Raw genomic sequence first — 20,763 nt, 5'->3', positions numbered from 1 at the left:
GTTAATTCACTGCTGCCAGGATAAGGGTCAGCACTGACTGAGCCACTGGCTGCTATTAATAAATGTCACAACTCTCCTGCAGTAATTCCAGCAAGCCACAGTGAGGAGAATGAAGTGGGAAATAGCTTAATCTCACCAAAATGCAGTGCCACTTTTTCCTGTCTGATGTCCCATTTTTCAAAAAATAAAGGAAAAAAAAATTAAATCAAAATGCATCTTGTTCTGTCCTTTACTGCTAGTACTCATTGCTGCCGAAGGATGGAGCAGCACAAAGTGAAACAGACATTGTTCCCACCTTAGAGCTGCAAAATCTCTGATCTGTACCATGAATTTAACAGCTTTTCTCCCACCAGAAGACAGGAACTGAGGATTATATCCTCTTGCCCCACCAAGGCTCATCTCCAGTGCCCATTCCTTTCCCTCCAGCTAAACACAAGGAACTCACCAGTGATTTATTTTAAGGCAATTTTCCATCATTCATGCAGTAAAAATTCTCCTCAGTAGGCTGCAGACACATCCTTAATGGGGCTGGGGCTTTAGGAAACTATTTAATGTCTTTTAGCCATAAAATATAAGTATCTCCTGAAAGTGCTGGCTTATCTGGATGCTCCGTGCAGCTCTCCAGTGTCTTTGACACTTCAGTGGCACAGTTGGCCTCTCCCTGTACATAAAATACCTCCAGTGCACATAAAACTGCCTACCATGGGATGGCTGCTTGTCTTCCATCCTTAGTTTATCCAAAATAAACCGCCTCCTCTCCTTGGCTCTCCAAAACTCAAAGGTGCAGCATGAGGGTTGATCTCTTCTGCCCCCTGACAGGAGACAGGACAAGAGAAAATGGCCTCAGGTTGCACCAGGGGAGGATTAGTTTGGGTACTAGGAATAATTTATTCACACAAAGGGTCTTCAAGTGCTGGATGGGCTGCCTGGGACAGTGGTGGAATCATCCTTGAAAGTGTTCAATAAATGTGAGGATGTGGTGTTTAGGGATGCGGCAGTGCTGGCTTCACCATCTGACTCCATGATCTTTGATGTTTCACCCAATCTTAGTGAACCAATGAATCTGCAATTCCATGTTTCTGTGAGGTGGACAAGACCCTCCTTCTCTCAGGGTGCAGTGAGAATGATGCCTGTTTCCAGTGATTTTCTGCCTATTTTTTCCTCAGAATATCAAAATTCAGCTGTGCTGTGATGCCAACTGGGAGGTTCCCAGCCATTGAAACAGCTTTTTGATGGTCATATGCCTAGAAAGAGAGTAGATTTTTTCATTTGGCAGCTCCTGAACCAAGTGTTGCAACCAAGTAAAGAATAAAGCATCAGGAAGCAGCTCAGTAGCCTAGAAAGTGACATAATTCACTCACAAACGAAACGCTAATCACAGTTTTGAGCTTGCTGATGATGCTTTCTGGAAATTACTGCCATCAATCCTGTGATTCAGATATTGTAAGGATTGCTTGAAAGCACTCATAGCCCTCAAAAATCCTCTGTTGGGAATCTTCTAATTCCTGCCCTGCTTCATGGGGAAGGCTCCCAAGATGTAAGGACTCATGGCAGAAATCTGATTTTACCCTTGGTGTGATGTGGTCAGTGTCATCAGCCTGCAATAACTGAGGACAGCTGCTCAGTCTGATGGCTACCTGTGCAACATCTTTCATTCTCTCTCTCAAAAGAAAAAAAATTAGTTTAGGCAGAGGGAAGTGGGGAATTGAAGATCACATTTCCATCATTCACAGCCTGCCTCCGTTTCTGATCACAAGGAAAAGACAGATGCATTCATGTCACAAGTGCCAAAAATCTTTATGAAGTCCTTGGTGGGCAGAAGCACTTTTTACATTTCCCTAAAAGCTGTAAGACTCAATCATTTCTGGGAAGTTTAAACTACAATTTCCAGAAAGAAAATAGTTCTCTGTTCTCCACTTTGATGAAAAGCTAAGTGCACAATAGGAGCTTATCCCTCCTGGGCATGCAGAGAGGAGGTGTATTTAAATTTCTTCTGCATCTTGATGGCATTTTGTGGTTGGTTAGCGATTTGTTAATGTCCTCAGAAGTTAAAGAAACTTGGCAGAACATGTTCCTAAATTTCACTGGTTAATGAAATAGTTTTAGACATGGGAGAGACAGAAAAAACAGCAAGGTGAAGTAAAAATAGAGCAGCTCACATCAAAAATGAATGACACTATAGTGAAATGATTGAAAATCCATTTAACCTAAAAGTCCATCTGCATTTCACATCAATCCCCAAATTTTCTTTTCCTTTACCAGTCAAGCCAGGTGATGATATTGGAATTGACCTGTTTGCTCAACAGAACTGAAATCAAACCAGGTGCAATTTACAAGCACCTTCCACTGGAGCATCAACATGTTTTGAACCTGCTGCACAAAGGCTCGTTTTGCAGGCAGCAGCCACACAAACAGGCAGCAGTGTTCTGTGGGGAGGTTTGCTCAGCACACCTGGAGACATGGCTGGGAATTCTGACTCAGATTTGTTGTTGTCAAGTGAGGGAATCAGGGAACTCTGTCTTCAGGCAGGCTGAAAACAGTGCTGGGTAGAGCCAGGGCTGAGCAAGGGACAGATTTGGTGAAGGACAGGCAATGAGCCCAGTGCTCTTAGGGCTAATTGAGCCCAGGAGCAGTGCTGGAGTAAGGGTGAGAGGTGATGATTCACCTCTGGACATAGATGGAAGCTGATGGCAGTCAGTGTCTCACAGGAAATGGAGAGGAGCTGATTCTGATCTAAGGAAAGGCTCTGTTCAGCACGAGGACTAAACACAAAATGAATTGCTTCTTACGTGCTATGAGGAAATTCACTCAAATAAAAGCAGCCAGGTGGGAACCATGGGTGCTGTGAGGGTGGGCAGGCCCTGGCACAGGGTGCCCAGAGCAGCTGGGGCTGCCCCTGCATCCCTGGCAGTGCCCAAGGCCAGGCTGGACACTGGGGCTGAGCAGCCTGGGACAGGGGAAGGTGTCCCTGCCATGGCACTGAGTGATCCTCAAGGTGCCTCACAACACAAACCAGTCTGTGTGATCTACACACAGCCCTGTCTCGTGGATTCTGTGGGACTTTTACAGGCTGGCCACGAGAATTACTTATATACCAAATATTCTTGTCATTTTGCACATCCTATATATCTTTTCCTTCTCGCACCAAGGGGGTGTTCCTGCAAATCCCAACCAAAAAACACCGTGAGCCTTCCACACGTGGAAAACAGGAGTAACTGGTAACCAAGCACAAAGGGTCTTACCTAACAAGGGATATTCAGGGGTTCACAACGTGCAACTGCTTTGGAAAAATCAGCATTTCCAGGAGATTTCCCCAAGGTCGCTTACTGCACCCTGTGCACATGTTAGGGGCTCCGTCGGGTGACACCCTGCATGCTGTTTCCAACACAAACACACACATTTTGGCACCTGCTTCATCCTCATTCCCCTCACTCACACACTGATCAATGATGCAAGAAGCCACTGCCTCACTTCCCTGAGATGTGTCCCAAATCCTATCACATATTCCTTCCCTCTCCCCTGGGCCACAGGGCAGCTCCATGGAGTTTCTGCTTTCTTTTCCTCACCTCTAGAACAAAACAAAAGAAAAAACAAACCCACCAAAAACAACAAAAGAAAATTTCACCTCCATCAAAATTCTCTAAGTCTTGCTAGAATTGAAAGATTGCACCCAAAGTGTTTTGATGCTTCCTGAAGGAGCAACAAGCTGTACTAGTGAGCCATTTGGTTAATGATACTGTTCCCAAAGTAGACCAAATTTCATGCCTAACTAGAGAAGTTAATATTTGTTGAGGTGTAATGAAGTAAACAATCAAGTAGGGAGTATACAACAGCTGTATTTTATATTTAGACTTTCTCTTTTTTTTTTTTTTAATTACTTTGAAGCTTAGAGCAGATGAAGTGCACTCACACCACATGAAGATGGTGGGACAAAATTCAAATAACCCATGGAGAGTGCCAGAATGCCAACATCAGCCCCTGAAAGAACCCCTGGGGATTACAGACAGGTTAACCAGGAAAGGTCTCAAGGAAATTGCTGGCAATCAGATACTCCTGACCTGACCCTCCTCTCCCAGGAACCCAGGTAATGAATATCCTTGTGAGAATCCAACACCTGGCTATAGATTAAAGAGATGTTTTTCTCCTGGCTGAGACAACAGCTCACAGTATGGCTAATCCCAAATAAACCCTGCTTTTCCTGTATGGAATTGGAGACAGTTGCGGGATCAGCAGAGGGAAATCTGGGGGCTGTGTAAGCTGGGACAACATTGCAGCCAGGTGAGCACACCTGCAAGACCCAGTCTCAGCTGAGACAAAACCCTGCTCCAAGGTGTTCTCCTACAAGCTGGATTTATTTCTCCACCTGAAAACAACCAGGTTCATTACAGAGAAAAAAATTAAGACTTTTGGTCTTGCCTGAACTGGTTACATCCAATTTCTTTCTGAGCTACTGATGGATTAACCCATTAAATAATTAAAATTACTTTGGTACTCTTGAAAGCTGAGATTTTTAACTATCGGCACAGTTACCAAAGAGCTGCCTATTCACTTCTTTGTTGAGGAAGTTTCATATCCTTATTAAATAAAAAAACTCTAAAAACTCTGCTCTCAAACTGAACAAAGGAAAGCCCTGGAAGTCATTTGACATGGGCATAGTAAACCAGTTTTCTGCCATGCACATCAACACTGAACATTAATTTATTTTGATTGTGGCTTTCAAATGATTGAGGGAGTTACTACTTAAGAGAGGCTAAGAAAAACTATCATGGAATCAATGCCAAGTTTTAGTTTTTATTATATTCTCAGCATATTTAAAAATACTGGTACATTCAAATGTATGGTAATGGACCTTTTTTGTTTCATTTTAATTATGATGAATTTGGACATAATTGATATCTACACAAAAAGCTTTAAATTTTACCCCATATTATATGAAAAAAAAGATAAATTAAGATGGTCACTCATTTTAATTTAGATATCCAGATTTCCAGAACAGTATGTTCTGAACTGCTCACAGAGCATCCAAATTTCTGTTTGCATCAAGAGCAATATTGTGCCTTTTTACACACGACAGAATTGGTAATGAGTTATAAATGAGTTATTACTGACATTTTTATAAGCTGCAAGGGAAGAAGAGGTTTGCAGCTTGACTGCAGGGATACCTTCTCTGGAAAAGTGAATTACTGGGTTTAAATTTGGGAAGAATTTAAAAGAGGGCCCAATGATTTCAGTGTGATTGGTCCCAGGTGATCACAATCACGCCTATTAACTCACAGGAACAGGAGCAAAGCTAGGTAAAGACTTGCAAAATGGAGATGAAAACTGCGGGAAGATGAATCTGTGAGCTTATTTTTATTTAAATCTACATTTTTAAAACAAAAATTGAATATTTAGTTTCTAAGAAAGGGTTATCATAGTCAGGATGCACATAGTGGGTTTTGCACCTTTTTTCCTAAATATAAATGTAAAGCTGTGAATCTCATGGATTTTACTCTCTCTGTAAGGTTATCAAGTGTCATGTTTTGTGTGTCCTAACAGAGTAAAACTCATCAGATATTAAGAAGAAAAAAACAATAAATAAACAAGTTATTTGTATGTCTGAGGAAATGCACACTCTCTGTGTTTCATGTATACTGGGTTCTCTCTGCACCTAATTAAAAAAAAAAAAAACAAAACTCAAGAGTTTAAAATACTTTTGCTTTGGCTTTATTTGTTTATTACTTTTAATTTATATAGTGAGTAAAAAAAAAAAACAAAAAACAAAAAACAAAAAAACCGACCTAATAAGATGCTGCTGAGTGTGTAATTTGGTGTTTCACCTGCCTGGACAGAGGGTGTGTAACTGAGAGCTCCTTTATGAGGTCACCTGGCCTGCTGTACATAAACCAGTGAGTTCAGGTGAAGCTTCAAACCCGAGCAGAATGCAGCAAAACGCACAACAAAATCTGGAATAATAACTACTGATGGCATTTGCCTATTGTTCCTGGATTATTTTGAAGCCATTTTTCTCCTTTGAAGCCATTTTTTCCCTTCTAAGTTTCACAGATTTCTAATATTCTGCATTGAATCTGTGCATGTGATGTATGCAGCATCATGAGTATTGAGGAAAAAGGTCCTTGAGAAGAGCTTTTCATCCTAAAGATAAAAAGGAACTTCTCAGCCTTTCAATACAATGACTGACCAAAAAAAAAAACCCCAAAAAAAACCCCAAAAAACCAAAAACCTACTTTCCAGAAAGTATGGCAACATGCTAAGTGATTTATGTGGAATTTGTATCTCAGTTTAGTGCTGTCATTTATGGTTTCCACTGAGTAAAGCAAATTTTTCTAGTGCAATTTTATCACCTCACTCTCAGTGTCTTTTAGATTGATCTATGTGCCACCTTAAAAATAAAAGCTTAAGGTAGGAGGGTGACTTTAGGAGAGTACCTTTTACCTGAGATGGACATAAATAACAAAAATATCCAGTAAAATAAGCGGGACAGTAGAGAAGAGGAGGAGGGAATAAGTTTTAAAAAAAGTTTACAGGATTATTACATTAATGATTTATAGATGAAGCAATGAGATTTCCTTCTTCTTACTCAAAGGTTTTAAAGCACTAAAATAAAACTTCTTTTCTATTCCTCTTTTAGATAGTTTGATGATTTTGACATTTTCTTAGGTGTAAAATCTGTTTCCCATCAAGTTTCCTCTGGGCTTAAAGACACAATAAAGAGCCAAACAGGGAAACCAACTCTCAAATCCAGCCAAGACCCACCAGACTCACAAGGTGCAGCCTGGCTGAGAAAACTTCCAGTTAAAAACAGGGATGTGTGCTTTAACCTGGAAAAGCAATAATTCAAGGGAACAACCACAGGGCTTGGAGCAATCTTGAGCAACTCAGCTTTTAATCAACACAGGCTGTTTGCTGGGATGAGACACTGTAATGCAGCTGGGAAGTCATTAAGGTAATTATGGCAGTGAGTGTTGCACAGGTGGCCAGAGCAAATGCTGGAAATATAAAAATCCAAAGTCCAAATAAAAAATAAACTGGTGTGTGCACCCAGCACTGGGGAGCTGCCCACTGCCTGACTCCCCACCCAAAGCACACAGGAAATGTGGAGTTTCAGAAGGCAGCCTGCAAAATACCCAACTCTGCATCAGAGGAGCTGTTACAGAACTTGGAGCAGCCTCAGGTGACAGCAAACTCTGCTGGAATATGCTGCTCCCTGGTGTGCCAGCACCTGCAGCATCCAGGCTTTGCTGGCCGGCACTGATAGGCAGCCCTAGCTGAAAATAAGGGTTTTTATCCCAGTGTTCAGGATCACCACCCTTTCAGGAACCTTTCTTCCTCAAGAATCAATACTTCTCCTTGTTAAAAGAATCCTTCTCCAAGAGCCAACAGTGCTAAACCAAATGTCAGCTCTTCTGAAGTACAGACATGTTCTCAAAAATGGAATGCAAATGTACTGAGTCTTCTGCATGTCAATTATCTGGTTTTCAGTATATCATGAAATATACCTGAATATTTTTGATGCTGTTTCTTCTTGTCTGAATTACGACTGGCAAGAGGGCAGGGTCAGATGGGAAACTGGGAAGGAATTGTTCCCTTTGAGGGTGGGGAGGGGCTGGGATGGAATTCCCAGAGCAGCTGTGGCTGCCCCTGGATCCCTGGAAATGTCCAAGGCCAGGCTGGACAAGGCTTGGAGCAGCCTGGGACAGTGGGAGGATAAAGTTCAAAATGAAATTGTGTGACAGAGGTTTCCTGGGCAGGCTTGCATTTCACTGTGCACCGAATTCAGTCAGTGCACAGTGATGTGGTCCATAATAGAAGTATTGAAGAATAATTTGGAGTAATAAAAATAATCCCTGCCAGCTCCTTTAATTACACCAGATCCCAAAAGGACCATTACCCTGGGTGCTAAACAAATGCAGGGACTGTGGACTAAAGCAGAAACAGAAGCTGGAATGGGGATTGCCCCTGGCAGGAGTTTCCTGCTCACCTGATAAGCAATGGCTCTTCAGCTGGGATGGGAGGAGGATGAGGCAGAGCAGGGCACAGCTCCAGCTCCACTGATGTTGCAGTTTCACAACTGGGGAGGTAAATTCTCTACCAACAGGTGTCAAAAGAGGCTTGGGAAATGATTCCATCATTCATGGAAGGAGATAAGGCACTGCTTCACTAACGGATTTAATTCTGACTTATTTACCTAAGAATTTTATGTCACTTATTCTCCTTTGCGTGACCATATTAATCCCTTCCCCCCAAAAAATGAAATGATTCCACCTCTGTTCAAAGTGCACATTGCTGAACTGTTGAAATTAACCTGTTTTTTCAGTTGAGGACAGAAAAAAAAACAACACTGGATTCACGGGTGTGCATCAAGCTTGTAATCAACAGCTTGGTCTGAAAATGATTCTAAAATAAGGCTCTTACAATTTAACCTAAACATATTAAAGGCGGTTAATTTGACGATTTATGCAGAAATTAAATAGCACTTGAAAACATTTTACAACTCACCAAGGAAATAAAAGTTCTTTCATGTGTAACATTTAGTAGTACGTGGATAATACAACAACAAACATTTTTAAATTTTACATTAATCAATGTTGTTGCACCTAACTGTGCGGTGTGATCATTAGCTGCTCTAATTTTTTTGATCTATCTCCAAACTTTCAACAGCCTTAATGAAGCACAAATCTGCCTCTGTCAATTACAGAATTTCATTGAAAAATGACTCATTTTGGGGAAACCACATTCATTTGCATCACTTTTAATGCTGAAGCAGGAACAGAAAGAAGGTGTGTAGAGATCATGCAGAGATTTAAGCAATTTTGATAATTTTCATAGAAAAATGTCATGGTAATATGTTGTAAATCCCTCTTAGTGCAACACTCACACCAGGATTTTTAAAGGGGCATGGAACATTTTGATACTTGTACTGCAAATGCATTTTGACCATGACACCTGGTGTAAGACAGAGGGAAACCAGTTTGGCCACCACAAGCATTTCAGAGGCACAAAACCATCAGGCTGTGAGGGGAAAAATCAGTATCAGGTTTCAGGGAGAAGAAAAGAAAAGGTATCTACAGCTTTAAGGGAAAGGGAAATGAGATTATTCCTCAGGATGAACCATTTTCAATTACAGCCTGACAAAAGGAGAAATAATTCAAACCCGAGGTAAATTAAAGATGGCTAAGTACTAAAACTCCTTAAAAACAGACTTTTAAAGAGAAGCCTTCACAGATGGAACTTTAACTGCACAGCATAGCCGGGTGCTGTTACAACAGGCTTTTTTTATTATTATTAACTTTGATCAAAGCTTATTAACCAGCAGCACCAAGCCATCAGTGGATTGGACTACACAGGAGAGCTAATTAAATTTAAAGTGCCACAAAGTCCTGAGGGCATAACACACAATCCCCAAGGCAGGAGCTTGAATGGAGGGGGTGAGAACATTTGCATGGTGAGGCACTGGGAGATGGCAAGGTGCTTGCCCTTATTTACTGTGGGCTCTGCAGAGATTTTAGCACAACCAATTCTGAACCCGTCCTCATCATCAAACATGCGGAAAAGTGTGGGCCCTGAATGTCTGGGGAAATGTGGAATATTTCCACACAACTCGGCAAGAAACACAGATCATAAAATTTTATTTGATCCAACAGGGCAGATCATGACATCCCTCCTTACCCTAAGGGGAGGTAACTTCTACCAATTATAATGTGAAATATAACTAAGGAATTCGGGAACAAGAGAAAATAAACCAGCAATCTGACTGTAAATTGGTGCACAGCAGCCTTGTTCTGTCCAGAGGCAGACACATATAATAGCATTTATCAATGAAAATAACAATAAATCATTAAACAATTTCTTCCTACATCCCACCTGCTATGTTATCCTTCCTATCTACAGTAGATTGCAATAATTAAATCTTTCCCTGCAGTTTTGTCATATACCTGGGAGGAGGGATAATATTCTCTTTTCTGGTCACTTTCCAGGCACTGTGAAGAGTAAACTGTTACCCTCCATCTCCCTTTCAAGCTCCCCAGAAGGCAGCAGGGAGAGGGAACATTTATCCCATCCTGGCTCATGTTTTAAAAGCCTCCTGACAAGTGGACCACTAAAACATTTTTCAGTTAGTAAAAGGAGCTGATTTGCAGGACAAAGCCATTATTTCCAACGATGATATCAAATTATGATTTATCAGACTGATATTGCCATTTCAGGATCCCAAGGAGGAAGGGCTCAGTAAACAAAAGCAGTACGATTCAGTGCAGAGGGGAAGAAAGAGGAACCTGTTGTCCTTAACCAGAGTAAGTGTTTCTGTATCCTAAAATGACAGAAACATCTTGCATCAGAGTGTGGTGGCATCATGCTGAGTCACCCCCCCATTCCTGTGGGCTAAGAGAAACACAGGCTGGTGATTTCTGGGGCTTGTGGTTTGGTTTTTCCCTCTTAAGGAATGACTGTGTCCAGTTGGCACCAGCATAGGAAGGGAACCACAGCCTTACCCCACTCCACACCTTCTGAGATATTTCCAGTTCTGCTCCAGATGGGGGGAGCTTTGCTGAAGCACCACTACAGAAAACACCTGGGTTTGGTGACTCTGAGAATCTCACCAGCCCCGGAGCAAAACCTCAACAGGCCAAAGCAAAACCAACCCTGTCCTGCTCCCAAGAAACATTCCTGACACTCCATCCATGAGGAACGGCAGCAGGATTTCCTTCATCTCCTCTTTCCTCTCTCAAGCAGGAGCTCACAGGCATTTCAAGGACCTGACATATCATCTGTAGCTGCTGCTTCAGAAATTATTAAACTGCAGTGAGAGCTGGAGCTCTGTGCCTTTCTCAACCTCACATTCACAGCCCTAAACAAGATTTCAAGTAAATTCCCCCCGTGCTTATGGCATGGCAGGCAAAGCTCCTTTGTAGAATCACACACAGTATTATTTATAAATATATTATTATTTGTATACATTGTACTATTTCTAAGGGGTGTGATTTTCATCAGCTGTTTTTCTGAGTGCTTTAAAATACTTACTAATTCAATTTTAATTTCTCCCTCTACAATATAAAGCATTAACTACATCAGTGTGCAAGCAAGACAAAAACTACCACTTTTCAGCTGATCTTTGCTTTAAGCTATGAAGCAGAAATTGTGAGAAAGCAAACCATAAATCAAACATACAAATAGCACTGGAAATGCCAAAAAAAAAGAAAAAAATTTAGGTAAGCTTTTAGGCTGCAGATTCTGCCCCTTTACAAAGATTGCAATGAATCATTCTTACTCATTTTCTTAACATTTCTCTTCATTGGATCTTGTTACAATATTTCCAATCAGATCAACACCAGACTGATAAATAAGTCATTCAGTTTTCTTTTAATAATCAGCAAGTTTTTCCTCCATATCCACTGAAATACCCTGGCATTTGAGTGCCCCAAAAATTCAGGGAGAAGAACAATTATTGGTGATTAAGAAAAACCTTAAGACAGAGTTTTAAACTCTGCAGTTCAACAAATCCTGATTTTGATTTTTCTCATTTTGCAAGTGATGATGATTTTGAAAATTATTTTGTCTGGATTTCATAGCTTCTGTGTAACATTCCTATGAGCTGCTAGAACAGAATTATCTTGTGATGGAACCACCACAAGTTTTCCCCTCCCAACACAAACCAAATCACTTGCTGAGCACTGCTGCTTTTTCAATTAATAGTGAATTATTTAGACATGCACCTATACAAATGCACTTTTACTGTGCATCTATGTGTGCATACACACACCTGCCTTCACCTTCCTTTAAAGAAGTTTTTTAATTATGATCTCCTCTCTTGATTGTGGGTTTCACCAATATCTACTGAAACTACCTCAATGATCTTCTAATTCTCGTTGACTCCTGCAATGACATTTCAAGTCCAAAAGGGAAAGAAATACAGTGATGAACTAGAATATAGGAAAACTAAGATAAACAGAAAAAAACCCCAAATATTATCTGTCTTATCTTTTATGTCTTACAGTCCTTGATGCTTCATGTAGCTTTGAGCTTCATTATCCACTCATTCCACTCATCCCTGAATTACTATTTTCTCCATATGGATATGGTCTGCCTCTTTTTGAGTGTGAAAATTCTAGGACAGACTTCAGATACTCAGCACCCAGCTGTGCTTTCCCATTGTTGACTGGGACAGAAAGCTGTGGACACAGGAGGAGCAGCAACTGACCTCAGGGATATTCACTGTGAGGGCTCAGCAGTGCCGTTGCCTTGAAAAACTCAACTGTGCTACCCCGAGCATTAAGTTTATAGTCTTTTCATGTTATCTGCAAATTTTGCATCTGAACTCTTCCAGTCAGGACCAAAACCCTGAGGACTGCATCCCTCAAAGACAAAAGAAAGTACATTTTTTGTTTGCACCTAAAATAAAAACACAGCTGGTGTATTTTCCAGTCCAGTCCCTCCTGGTTGCCTGAGCAGGGCAGTGAGTGTTGTTTTCATTATTAAATGCATATCTCTGTCTCAAAACCCTCACTGAGCTAGTTAGGCCCCACTGACCTTAGAAGACTCCACACCTTCCACTTTTCCTTGCCTTTTCACAAAACAAATTTCTCATCGTGTTACCTGAACTGAACAATTACCACCTGACAGCAAAGACTTCTGGAGAGCACAGTGCAGCGTTAAATTATTTCTTTCTGTGATCACAATTTCCTCCACTTGTCTGAAGCTCTGCCTACTTTATATAAAACCAGAAATTCCTCTGCAAACAGGCCCACATGAGTGACCAAGCTGTTCTGCCACTGGCACCAGGGTCCCAAACACTTCCAGTTCTCAATATGCACAGAAAATTGCTGTTTCACAGGAAAACATTGTTGTCTGGATTACCTTTACCTGTGGTGGAAATAAAAAGTTCCAGTGAGAGAACCCATAGCAACCTTTGCAGACCTGAAGGGAAGTTTATGTATCTATTTTTATACACATATGTGTATATATCTATACATATATATAAACCAGATTACAACTATCAATGCAGTTTGAAACTTTGATAGCATTTGCCCCGGGTATTCCCACTAGTTTATCACAAACATTCCAAAATTCTGATTCATGGTTAAATATTTTGTACTGTATAATGGGCCATCACTGCATCCCACACACTTTACAAGGCTCTAGGCCTGGAAAAATTCATCAGATTAAGTTTCATGAGCATCTTCACAAGGCCAAAAATTCTCTGACAAATTAAAGTGGATTCTGCTATAAATACACTTTCATTCCATTTATGCACACAGCTCTTTTTATAGCTGTTAAACCTCCCCTCTTTCCCCTTTTTAAACACTATTGAAACTGTCAGGAGCCACCTTTTTACACTTTATCAATCATGGCACACACATCATGATTCCTAGAATTTAAAATGGAATTGTTGATGGTTCAGACACCGTTAGACTGTCATTAGTTCTGCAAAGTGTGTAATTTGTCACTTTGCAAGAAATGACAGTGCCTTCACTCGTGCAACCTGCTTTTAAACCTCCCCTCTCTAATTTGAAAATGCCAGTATTGTACTCTGCTCCAGGAGAGGTATTTTTAAGGCTTGCTGGCTGACTTGTCACAGAGCAATCTGTCAGGTAGTATTTTCCCTTCCTTAAGGTTTATTCACACAAAGCCTGTCTGTGATATAACACAAAGACAATCCTTTCTGTCTTACCTGATGGCAACGAGGCCTGTGCTGGATTTTCACTTTCCTCATCAGTGCTGGCTTCATAGTTGTTTTCTCTCTTTACAACCACCTGAGTAGTAGCTATACTATCCCTAAAAACATCAAAAGAAAGGCAAAGAAATTAAGGCATTCTTGTTTCTCAAAGGAATTAAATAATTCAGGGAGAATATGTATGAAATCACCACCTATGGAAAGGGAAGGGACATGATCTTATTGGAAAATCAATTGCAGCCCAGCAGAAAGCAGGACAGATCCATCAAACACTCACTTCTTGGCTACAGCACCCACAGCAATCTGCTGCTGCTTGCAGGGATGCCAGAAAGAATCCTCCTCTTCCCTGACTTCCAGGATTGGTTTGGATAACCCAGCACTCAGCCAGGAAGAACTGTCACTCACTGTCAGGGCCAGGGAAATGGAAACTGAGCGAAGCTAAACTCAAAATGTGCACCACACCAAGAAACCCAGGGAAATTAAATACCTTGCACACTTGGCATCCACTGCGGATTCTTTAGCTTCACTCAACAACTTCTGCAAGTTCCTTATCTTTGCCTTCTTTTCATTCAGCACCAAAACAAACCTGCTGTAAAGGTCTGCCTCCAGCTCCTCCTTAGCTTCCACGCATTTTTCCAGCCTGCAGCACAAAATTAACTGTTAGACCAATTCCTCTATTTCCTAGAAGACAATTCTGTCCCGAGGCCGGCCAGGAATCCCCACTCCAAACCACGCAGGACTGGTCCAGCCCCTTGTGTCTGAAACAGGCCAGAATAAGCTTTTTTGTTGTTGTTTTTCCACAGGGAAGTGCAATGAACAATGAACTCTGCTTCTAAAAGAGAGTTCCCAGATGTGAACGTTTCTTTTCATGCCCTTTTTTTTTTTTTTTTGGTAGGTTCTTGCACACCTCCACCTGAGACAACTGAAATTTAAACAGGCAAATGTTCTTTATTTTCAATGCTGAATCACATAATGAGATTATAAACAGATATGATTCACCTAGAGAGGCTTCAAATCTGTACCACACATTGGTGTGAAATATATTTGAAAAGGAAAAGAAAATTTCAAAATATAAAAATGCCTAGAAGCTCTTAATATCTTCAGAGGAAAATACACTTCAGGTTTTTAAAAAAATTTAGTATTGATCTGTGTGGGTAGATGAATGTCAATAAAAGGAAGCAAAATGGGAGTATTAAATTAAGAATATGGGTGTATAAAGTCTCATAAGCAAAACTGGAATACAAGCAAGTGATCAACAACAAATCAAGTGATTTGTGGCAAATGTAATTCTGTATTTAATTCTTATATTTCATAACCTTTCAGTCCTTAGCTTGAACCAAAAACATTTTATTAGCTGTGTACACAAGAGGCAAATAAGCATCTTGATAATTTTACTGATCATGGTAAGTATAGTAAACAGTCATAAGTTAAAACCATATTTTTCACCAGCCTGTGCAAGGCTGTAAAAAAGTTTAGAATGCTTATTATGCTATTAAACCCAGACATGTAACAGACTTTAAAAATATTAATTTATAAGGCAAGAGATTTCAACAGACTTCCCACATAAATACTAATTACTTTGTTCACAGATCAAACCCATATATGATGTAGGAAGCAAGACAATAGCAAGAAAGAAATCTCACAATTTTTATGTTGTGGTGAAATGTGTGAAATCTCATGAAGTATTAAGCCTACTGTTCAGTGCTTTAGGGATATGCTTGATAGTTGATAAATAATTCATCTAATTTAAATGCAAATAGCAGAACATCATTACCATACAGATCAGTTCAATAATTCCTAAATGAAAGATCATAGGTACTAATCAAGTACCAGGAGACTTCCCACCTACAAAAGGGAAGTTAACTGTTTAGTGGGGAATAAATAGACAATTCACAAAGAACCATAAACCCTAATAAAGGGCCCAGAAGAGCCTGGACATGCTTGATATTAATTATTTCTGTATACGTAAAAATGGGGGGAAAAAGGATTTTGTCTAAAATATGCTAATCTTGTCTGTATCAAATCCCTTAGAATAATCCCCTCTCCCACACATAAGCCAGGGAAAGTGGTTGCTCTCTGCCTTTACTTTGACAAGGCACTGGTTTGTGTTGGAGCAGTTGAGGCTGGTCCAAATATGGAGAAACGTGGCTGACTTGGCCAAAAAAGTGCCATTTTAGATAACTTCAGTGGGGTCCCTAAGTGCTGCAAAGATATCCCCTGATGAAAACCCACATAAATGGAAACTTCCAGTGAAGTGAAGCTGATGCTGCCTGGACTGTGAGTAGTACAGTGGAGAAACCAACTGCAAGACTAGCCAATTTCTTTAGCCTCTGGAGAAAAAAATTAGCATCTTGAATATTAGAATTAGAATATTAACTTTTCCCCCTGGGCAGAACCAATTAGTAGTATGCCATCAGTTAATCTTATATGATTGTTTTCATTTACATGAACACCTTTTTTTGATTTTTTTTTTCCCCATTATTCAAAGCTATCCACATCCAGATACATTCTCCAGACACAGAATGGCATTAATTTGGCAGAACACTGAATATCACAAAAGCTTAACATTAATGCTGTACTTGCAAGTTATGAGCCTTTAAAATACACTTTTATGTGGCATATCTGATGATTTAGCAGAGACTGGTAAAAGGCAATGGTCCTGGGGACAGAGATGCATTAATTGTGCAGGTGGGGTGGCTCTGTGGAACCTTCTGGATTCACTGAGGCATTCACCACCTGAGCCCAGAGCAGAGCTGGCTGGGTTTCACTCCAATACCTCAGTGGCTGCAAATACAAACTTTAATTGCCACTCCTCACGTGGTGCTGCCTGAGTGTGCCCTGTGCCCCTCAAACAGCATCTCCCCAGGCCAAATGGAGGAGCTGCTCATCTCACAGACAGCTCCCAGCACGATGAACCCAAGCAGGGGTTAATTATTGGAGTGGTGCCTCCCAATTTGTGCATCCTCAGGTCTCTCTGCAATGCTTTTCCACGTGCCAAAATGCACCCAAGGTGACAGGCATCAAAAATCCTGCACAGCCCACTGAAACCAGACACTGTTAGGGACTATGACAAACAATAACCTGAGAAATTAAATATAAAAAACAAGATTTCAGGTGCTGACCCAACACAGAGCAATCACACGTGCTCTCCAGAGGTGAACGTGAGCTTTGACGCTTAATGTCTTTTCTTTAATTATTAGTGGCAACCTTCACAATCCAACACTATGAAGGAAATAATTCAGCATCTCTGGTATTCATCCCTGTTCCCAGTGCACTGAAATAATTCCTGGATCCCACGGCACCTCTCCCTTGCGTTTCAGATTCACCCTTCCCCCAGCACTGGCAGTGGTGTGGAATGTTGATGAGCTAATGCTGAAGACTCAGTTTCAAGCCCAAAGTACCTAGCTTGCATTTTTATAATCTGCTTGTGGCTTAAATATACTGTCACGGCAGACGACCACAACATAAATTGGCAGCTATTTTGAATTTGGCTTGTCTCTCAAATTTTGGATGTCCAAAAACAAAATACATACCCCGCGCCCGAACCGGAAATTGGATTTGTATTGTTCAAGGAATTATTTATTTTGCTACAGGTTATTATTACTCAAAATTTGCCGCCTCCATTAACATGGAATCGCAGAATGGTTTGGGTTGGAGAGGCCTTAAAGCCCAGCCAGTCCCACCCCCTGCCATGGCAGGGACGCCTTCCACTGTCCCAGGTTACTCCAAGCCCCAGTGTCCAACCTGGCCTGGAAATAATTTGCCTTAAATTTTCTATAAGAAACGAAGAAAACAGCTATTGGCCTTGAATTTTCTATAAGAAATACAGAAAACAGCTTTTGTGCTCTGATATTTTAACACATCCATCCCTGAGGTGTGCACATATGGACACACACACACACCCAAGCCCAGGCAGACACTTCCTCACCAAAACCTCCGTGATGGTCAACAGAATTGAAAAAGGGAGACGGAAATGGGATTATTGAATAATTCCACCCAGTGCCCCACGACTGAGGGGCACAAAAGCAGCTCTCAGAAGCCTGCCTGCTCTGCTTTAATTCCAATCAAGTCCTGAGGAGAGAGGCTGTGAGCAGAGGGAGCTGCAGGGGCTGTGGGGCTGGTGTGCCCTGGCTGCAATTCTGCACACCACGTGCTCTGTATTTGATGTTCCAGCACTCAGCACCGTGAGTGGTGCAGGATGTAAATCCTGAATTCCTGCCTCCTGAACAAAGACAGGCACAGCTTTGTTCAGCTCGGGGGCAACTCGAAGCATTTGGAGCCGAAACAGCAAAGGGAGGCAGCAGGGTAGAACTGGGCTGTGGCAAAAGGAATTTTAATAAAAACCACCACACCAAAAATTCAAAAAACAAAACAAAACAACAAAAAACCAAACAAACAGATAACCAAAACAAAACAAAAAAAGAATCAAAAAAAAAAAGAAAACCAAGAAAACTCCAAAAATCTCCCAAGCAAAACCAAAAAAAGTCTCCAAAATCCCCCTCAAAAAACCCAACCAAAAAAGCCCAGTACTTCTTGAATGAAAATTAATTGTGAATTATTTTTATTTTGCATTTAACAGACATGGCCAAAGACTGGTGAATGTAAAACCTTCAGTGTATATTCCGAAAAATCATTTTTCATCTGCTTAAAACTATAAACATGCTAAAGAAATCCACCAGCTTGCACTGAGAACAAAGTCACTGCAACTCTGATTTTTTTTTTTTCCTTATTCCTCCTTTTCTTTAGGGTTACTCTGTAAAAGTGCCACCCCACCATGGAAATTGATACAAGCAGTAATGCCTCTTACACATCAGCGTGTAATGCAGTACAGAACACGGGCTGTACAATACACTATTGTTCAATTACACTGTTAAGCAGTAAAACACTACTTAGGGAGGCCCCTTTGCTTGTCAGGCAGACTGTCAGGAGAAACTGTTACTCATTTTAATGAGAGGGAAACAAAACTAACTCCTCCCGAAAAGCTGGCTCTCTTTTTCAAGGTAAATTAACGCAAATTAGCTGCATTCTTTCATCAATCTTCCTAGATTGTGTGCTTTTTCAGGTAAAGCTACAGAAAAGCAAGATAAATCTCCCTCAAAGAGTCCAATGCTTACTGAAACAAGCACAGATTATTTCACTACAGAATGATAGACAACTCATATTGTAAATGCAACAGCAATTACAAAAATCTCCTGAAAAATAATGGTACTTTTTCCTATAATACTGCACTCATCTTTCAATTCTGCCTTCTTCAACAAAGAAATCAGATGAAAGAAACAGCAATTTATTCCTCACTCAAAAATGTAAATAATCTATACTGCCAGCCCTAAGAATCATAGGAAATAATATTAGTGAAAAGGCTTCCTAAAGAAAGTGAAGCTAGTTTCACAGATTTTGAGGTGTTTGGGGCTTTTTCCTAACTCATAAGCTGAAACCACCTTTAATTGAAAATTTTTAGTATCAGTTGCATCTTTATCAAAGGGAGGAGATCTACAACCACATAGACTGTGGTTACCTGAGCTCAAAACATGTCTCAAATGAATAAAAATTTCTGACCACTGCTGCTGGGCTTCTCAGGTGTCACCTGTGAATCCACCTGGGAACTCACCTCTTCTCCGCCTCGCTCCAGTTGCTGAAAAGCCTTTCATTTTCCCTCTGCAGATGCTCAGTTTTGGCCTGCAGCTTCCCCAGGCTGTCCAGGCAGTAACCAATGAGTTCCTTGATCACCTCTGCTGGGTTTGGGACTTCCTTCAGCTTCAGAGATCCAAGTCTGAACTGAGACACAAGGAAAGAATGAGTTTTTTCAGCTGCACAAGAAACTTCACTTGAGGCTTTGCCCCAGAAAACTTGAATACATCTTTAATAAGCATAGCAAATACCTTACAGTCCTCCAGTTTAAAGGGAGATAATAATTTTGTCATGGAGGAGAATGGAGGAATATGTGGAATAATCTACATGGTAATTATTTCCAGAGGGCCACAATGTTGAGAAGGACTCTGCAGCATCTCTGGGCTGGGCAGGCTGGAGAAGGGAACGCTGCCAGGGATGCCATCAATGCATCCCAACATCTCCAGGGGCTGCCAGAGCACGGGCCGGGCTCTGCTCGGTGCTGCCAGTGCCAGGATGAGCAGCAGTGGCCATCAAATAAAGGGCAGCGAGGTGCAGGGCAGCAGGAGGGAGAACTTGTGTCCATGGAGGGACAGCAGAGCCCTGGAACAGCTGCCCAGGGAGGGCCTGGAGTGTCCCTGGCTGGAGACATCCCAGCCCCAGCTGCACCTTCCTGGGGGATGCACCAGATCATCTCCAGACATCCCTCCCAGCCCCAGATATCCTGGGATGCCATGATTCTGTGATTTATGCAGCTAATATGAAAAATCTAGCCAGTAAGCTGTGACCTCCAGGGTTCAGACAGCAAGTTCTTAATCTTAAAAGGACTCCTCCAATTAAACAGGCAGCCTCATCAAGCCAGTGAGGTGAAAGGACCTGTAATGAACCACTGTGTTTCTTCAGCAGTGGGGATGCTGTACAGGATATACAGGAGGTCTGAACACATTTGTTTTGCCTGGCCTGGGATAAACAAGGGAAAACTGTTGTTTTTGTCATGTTAAAGGAGGAATAGCTCAGCCAGACATACAAACCAGTGCCAGCTGAGCTATAACCATGCAAGCCTGGGTGAAGACACATTAATATCTAACACAATAGTTTGAGGGAGTGGAAGAAGGAAGAAGGCGCTGTCTCTCATCTTCAAAAAGTCTGACATACATTTTGTGGCATTTCCCTATGGAGGCAAGTATTACCCATCTTTCCAACTTGAATACATAGCTATAACATCTTAAAAAAGGCATCTCACCTGTCTTGTGGCACCTCACCTATTAAAATCAGAAATGCAGCTTGATTTGTTTACTTGGGAGGGCATGGAAAATTATGTAAAAGACACCTATTAAAAAAATGCCAATCACTTGTCACCTTTTCAAAATGCAAGTTTCACTAATGCCATGCATAAGTTTTGGCTGAAAAAGGCTCAGTAAGAGCTCACAAAGCTATCAAAGACATTGTTTGAAACAAGGAACAGTCGTTCCACGTGGACCTTTTAT

The 20,763-nt window shown here is 41.2% G+C and overlaps 1 protein-coding gene across 5 annotated transcripts in view; it reads right to left on the bottom strand.

Moving 5' to 3' along the window:
* XRCC4 (X-ray repair cross complementing 4) overlaps positions 1 to 20,763 on the bottom strand; it is a 144,576-nt gene that overhangs the window by 68,819 nt on the left and 54,994 nt on the right. For all 5 annotated transcript variants that reach the window (XM_066569117.1, XM_066569118.1, XM_066569116.1 and 2 more), the window contains 3 exons: positions 19,278 to 19,444; positions 14,157 to 14,309; positions 13,667 to 13,770 (listed from right to left, as the gene is read on the bottom strand). In XM_066569117.1, coding sequence (XP_066425214.1) covers positions 13,667 to 13,770; positions 14,157 to 14,309; positions 19,278 to 19,444 — 424 coding nt within the window. The remainder of the gene's footprint in view (positions 1 to 13,666; positions 13,771 to 14,156; positions 14,310 to 19,277; positions 19,445 to 20,763) is intronic.

This window comes from Molothrus aeneus, chromosome Z (assembly GCF_037042795.1).
Source record: "Molothrus aeneus isolate 106 chromosome Z, BPBGC_Maene_1.0, whole genome shotgun sequence".
Lineage (NCBI taxonomy): Eukaryota > Metazoa > Chordata > Aves > Passeriformes > Icteridae > Molothrus > Molothrus aeneus.
The sequence above is the reverse complement of the archived record's forward strand: the minus strand, read 5'-3'. Positions and strand labels throughout refer to the sequence as shown.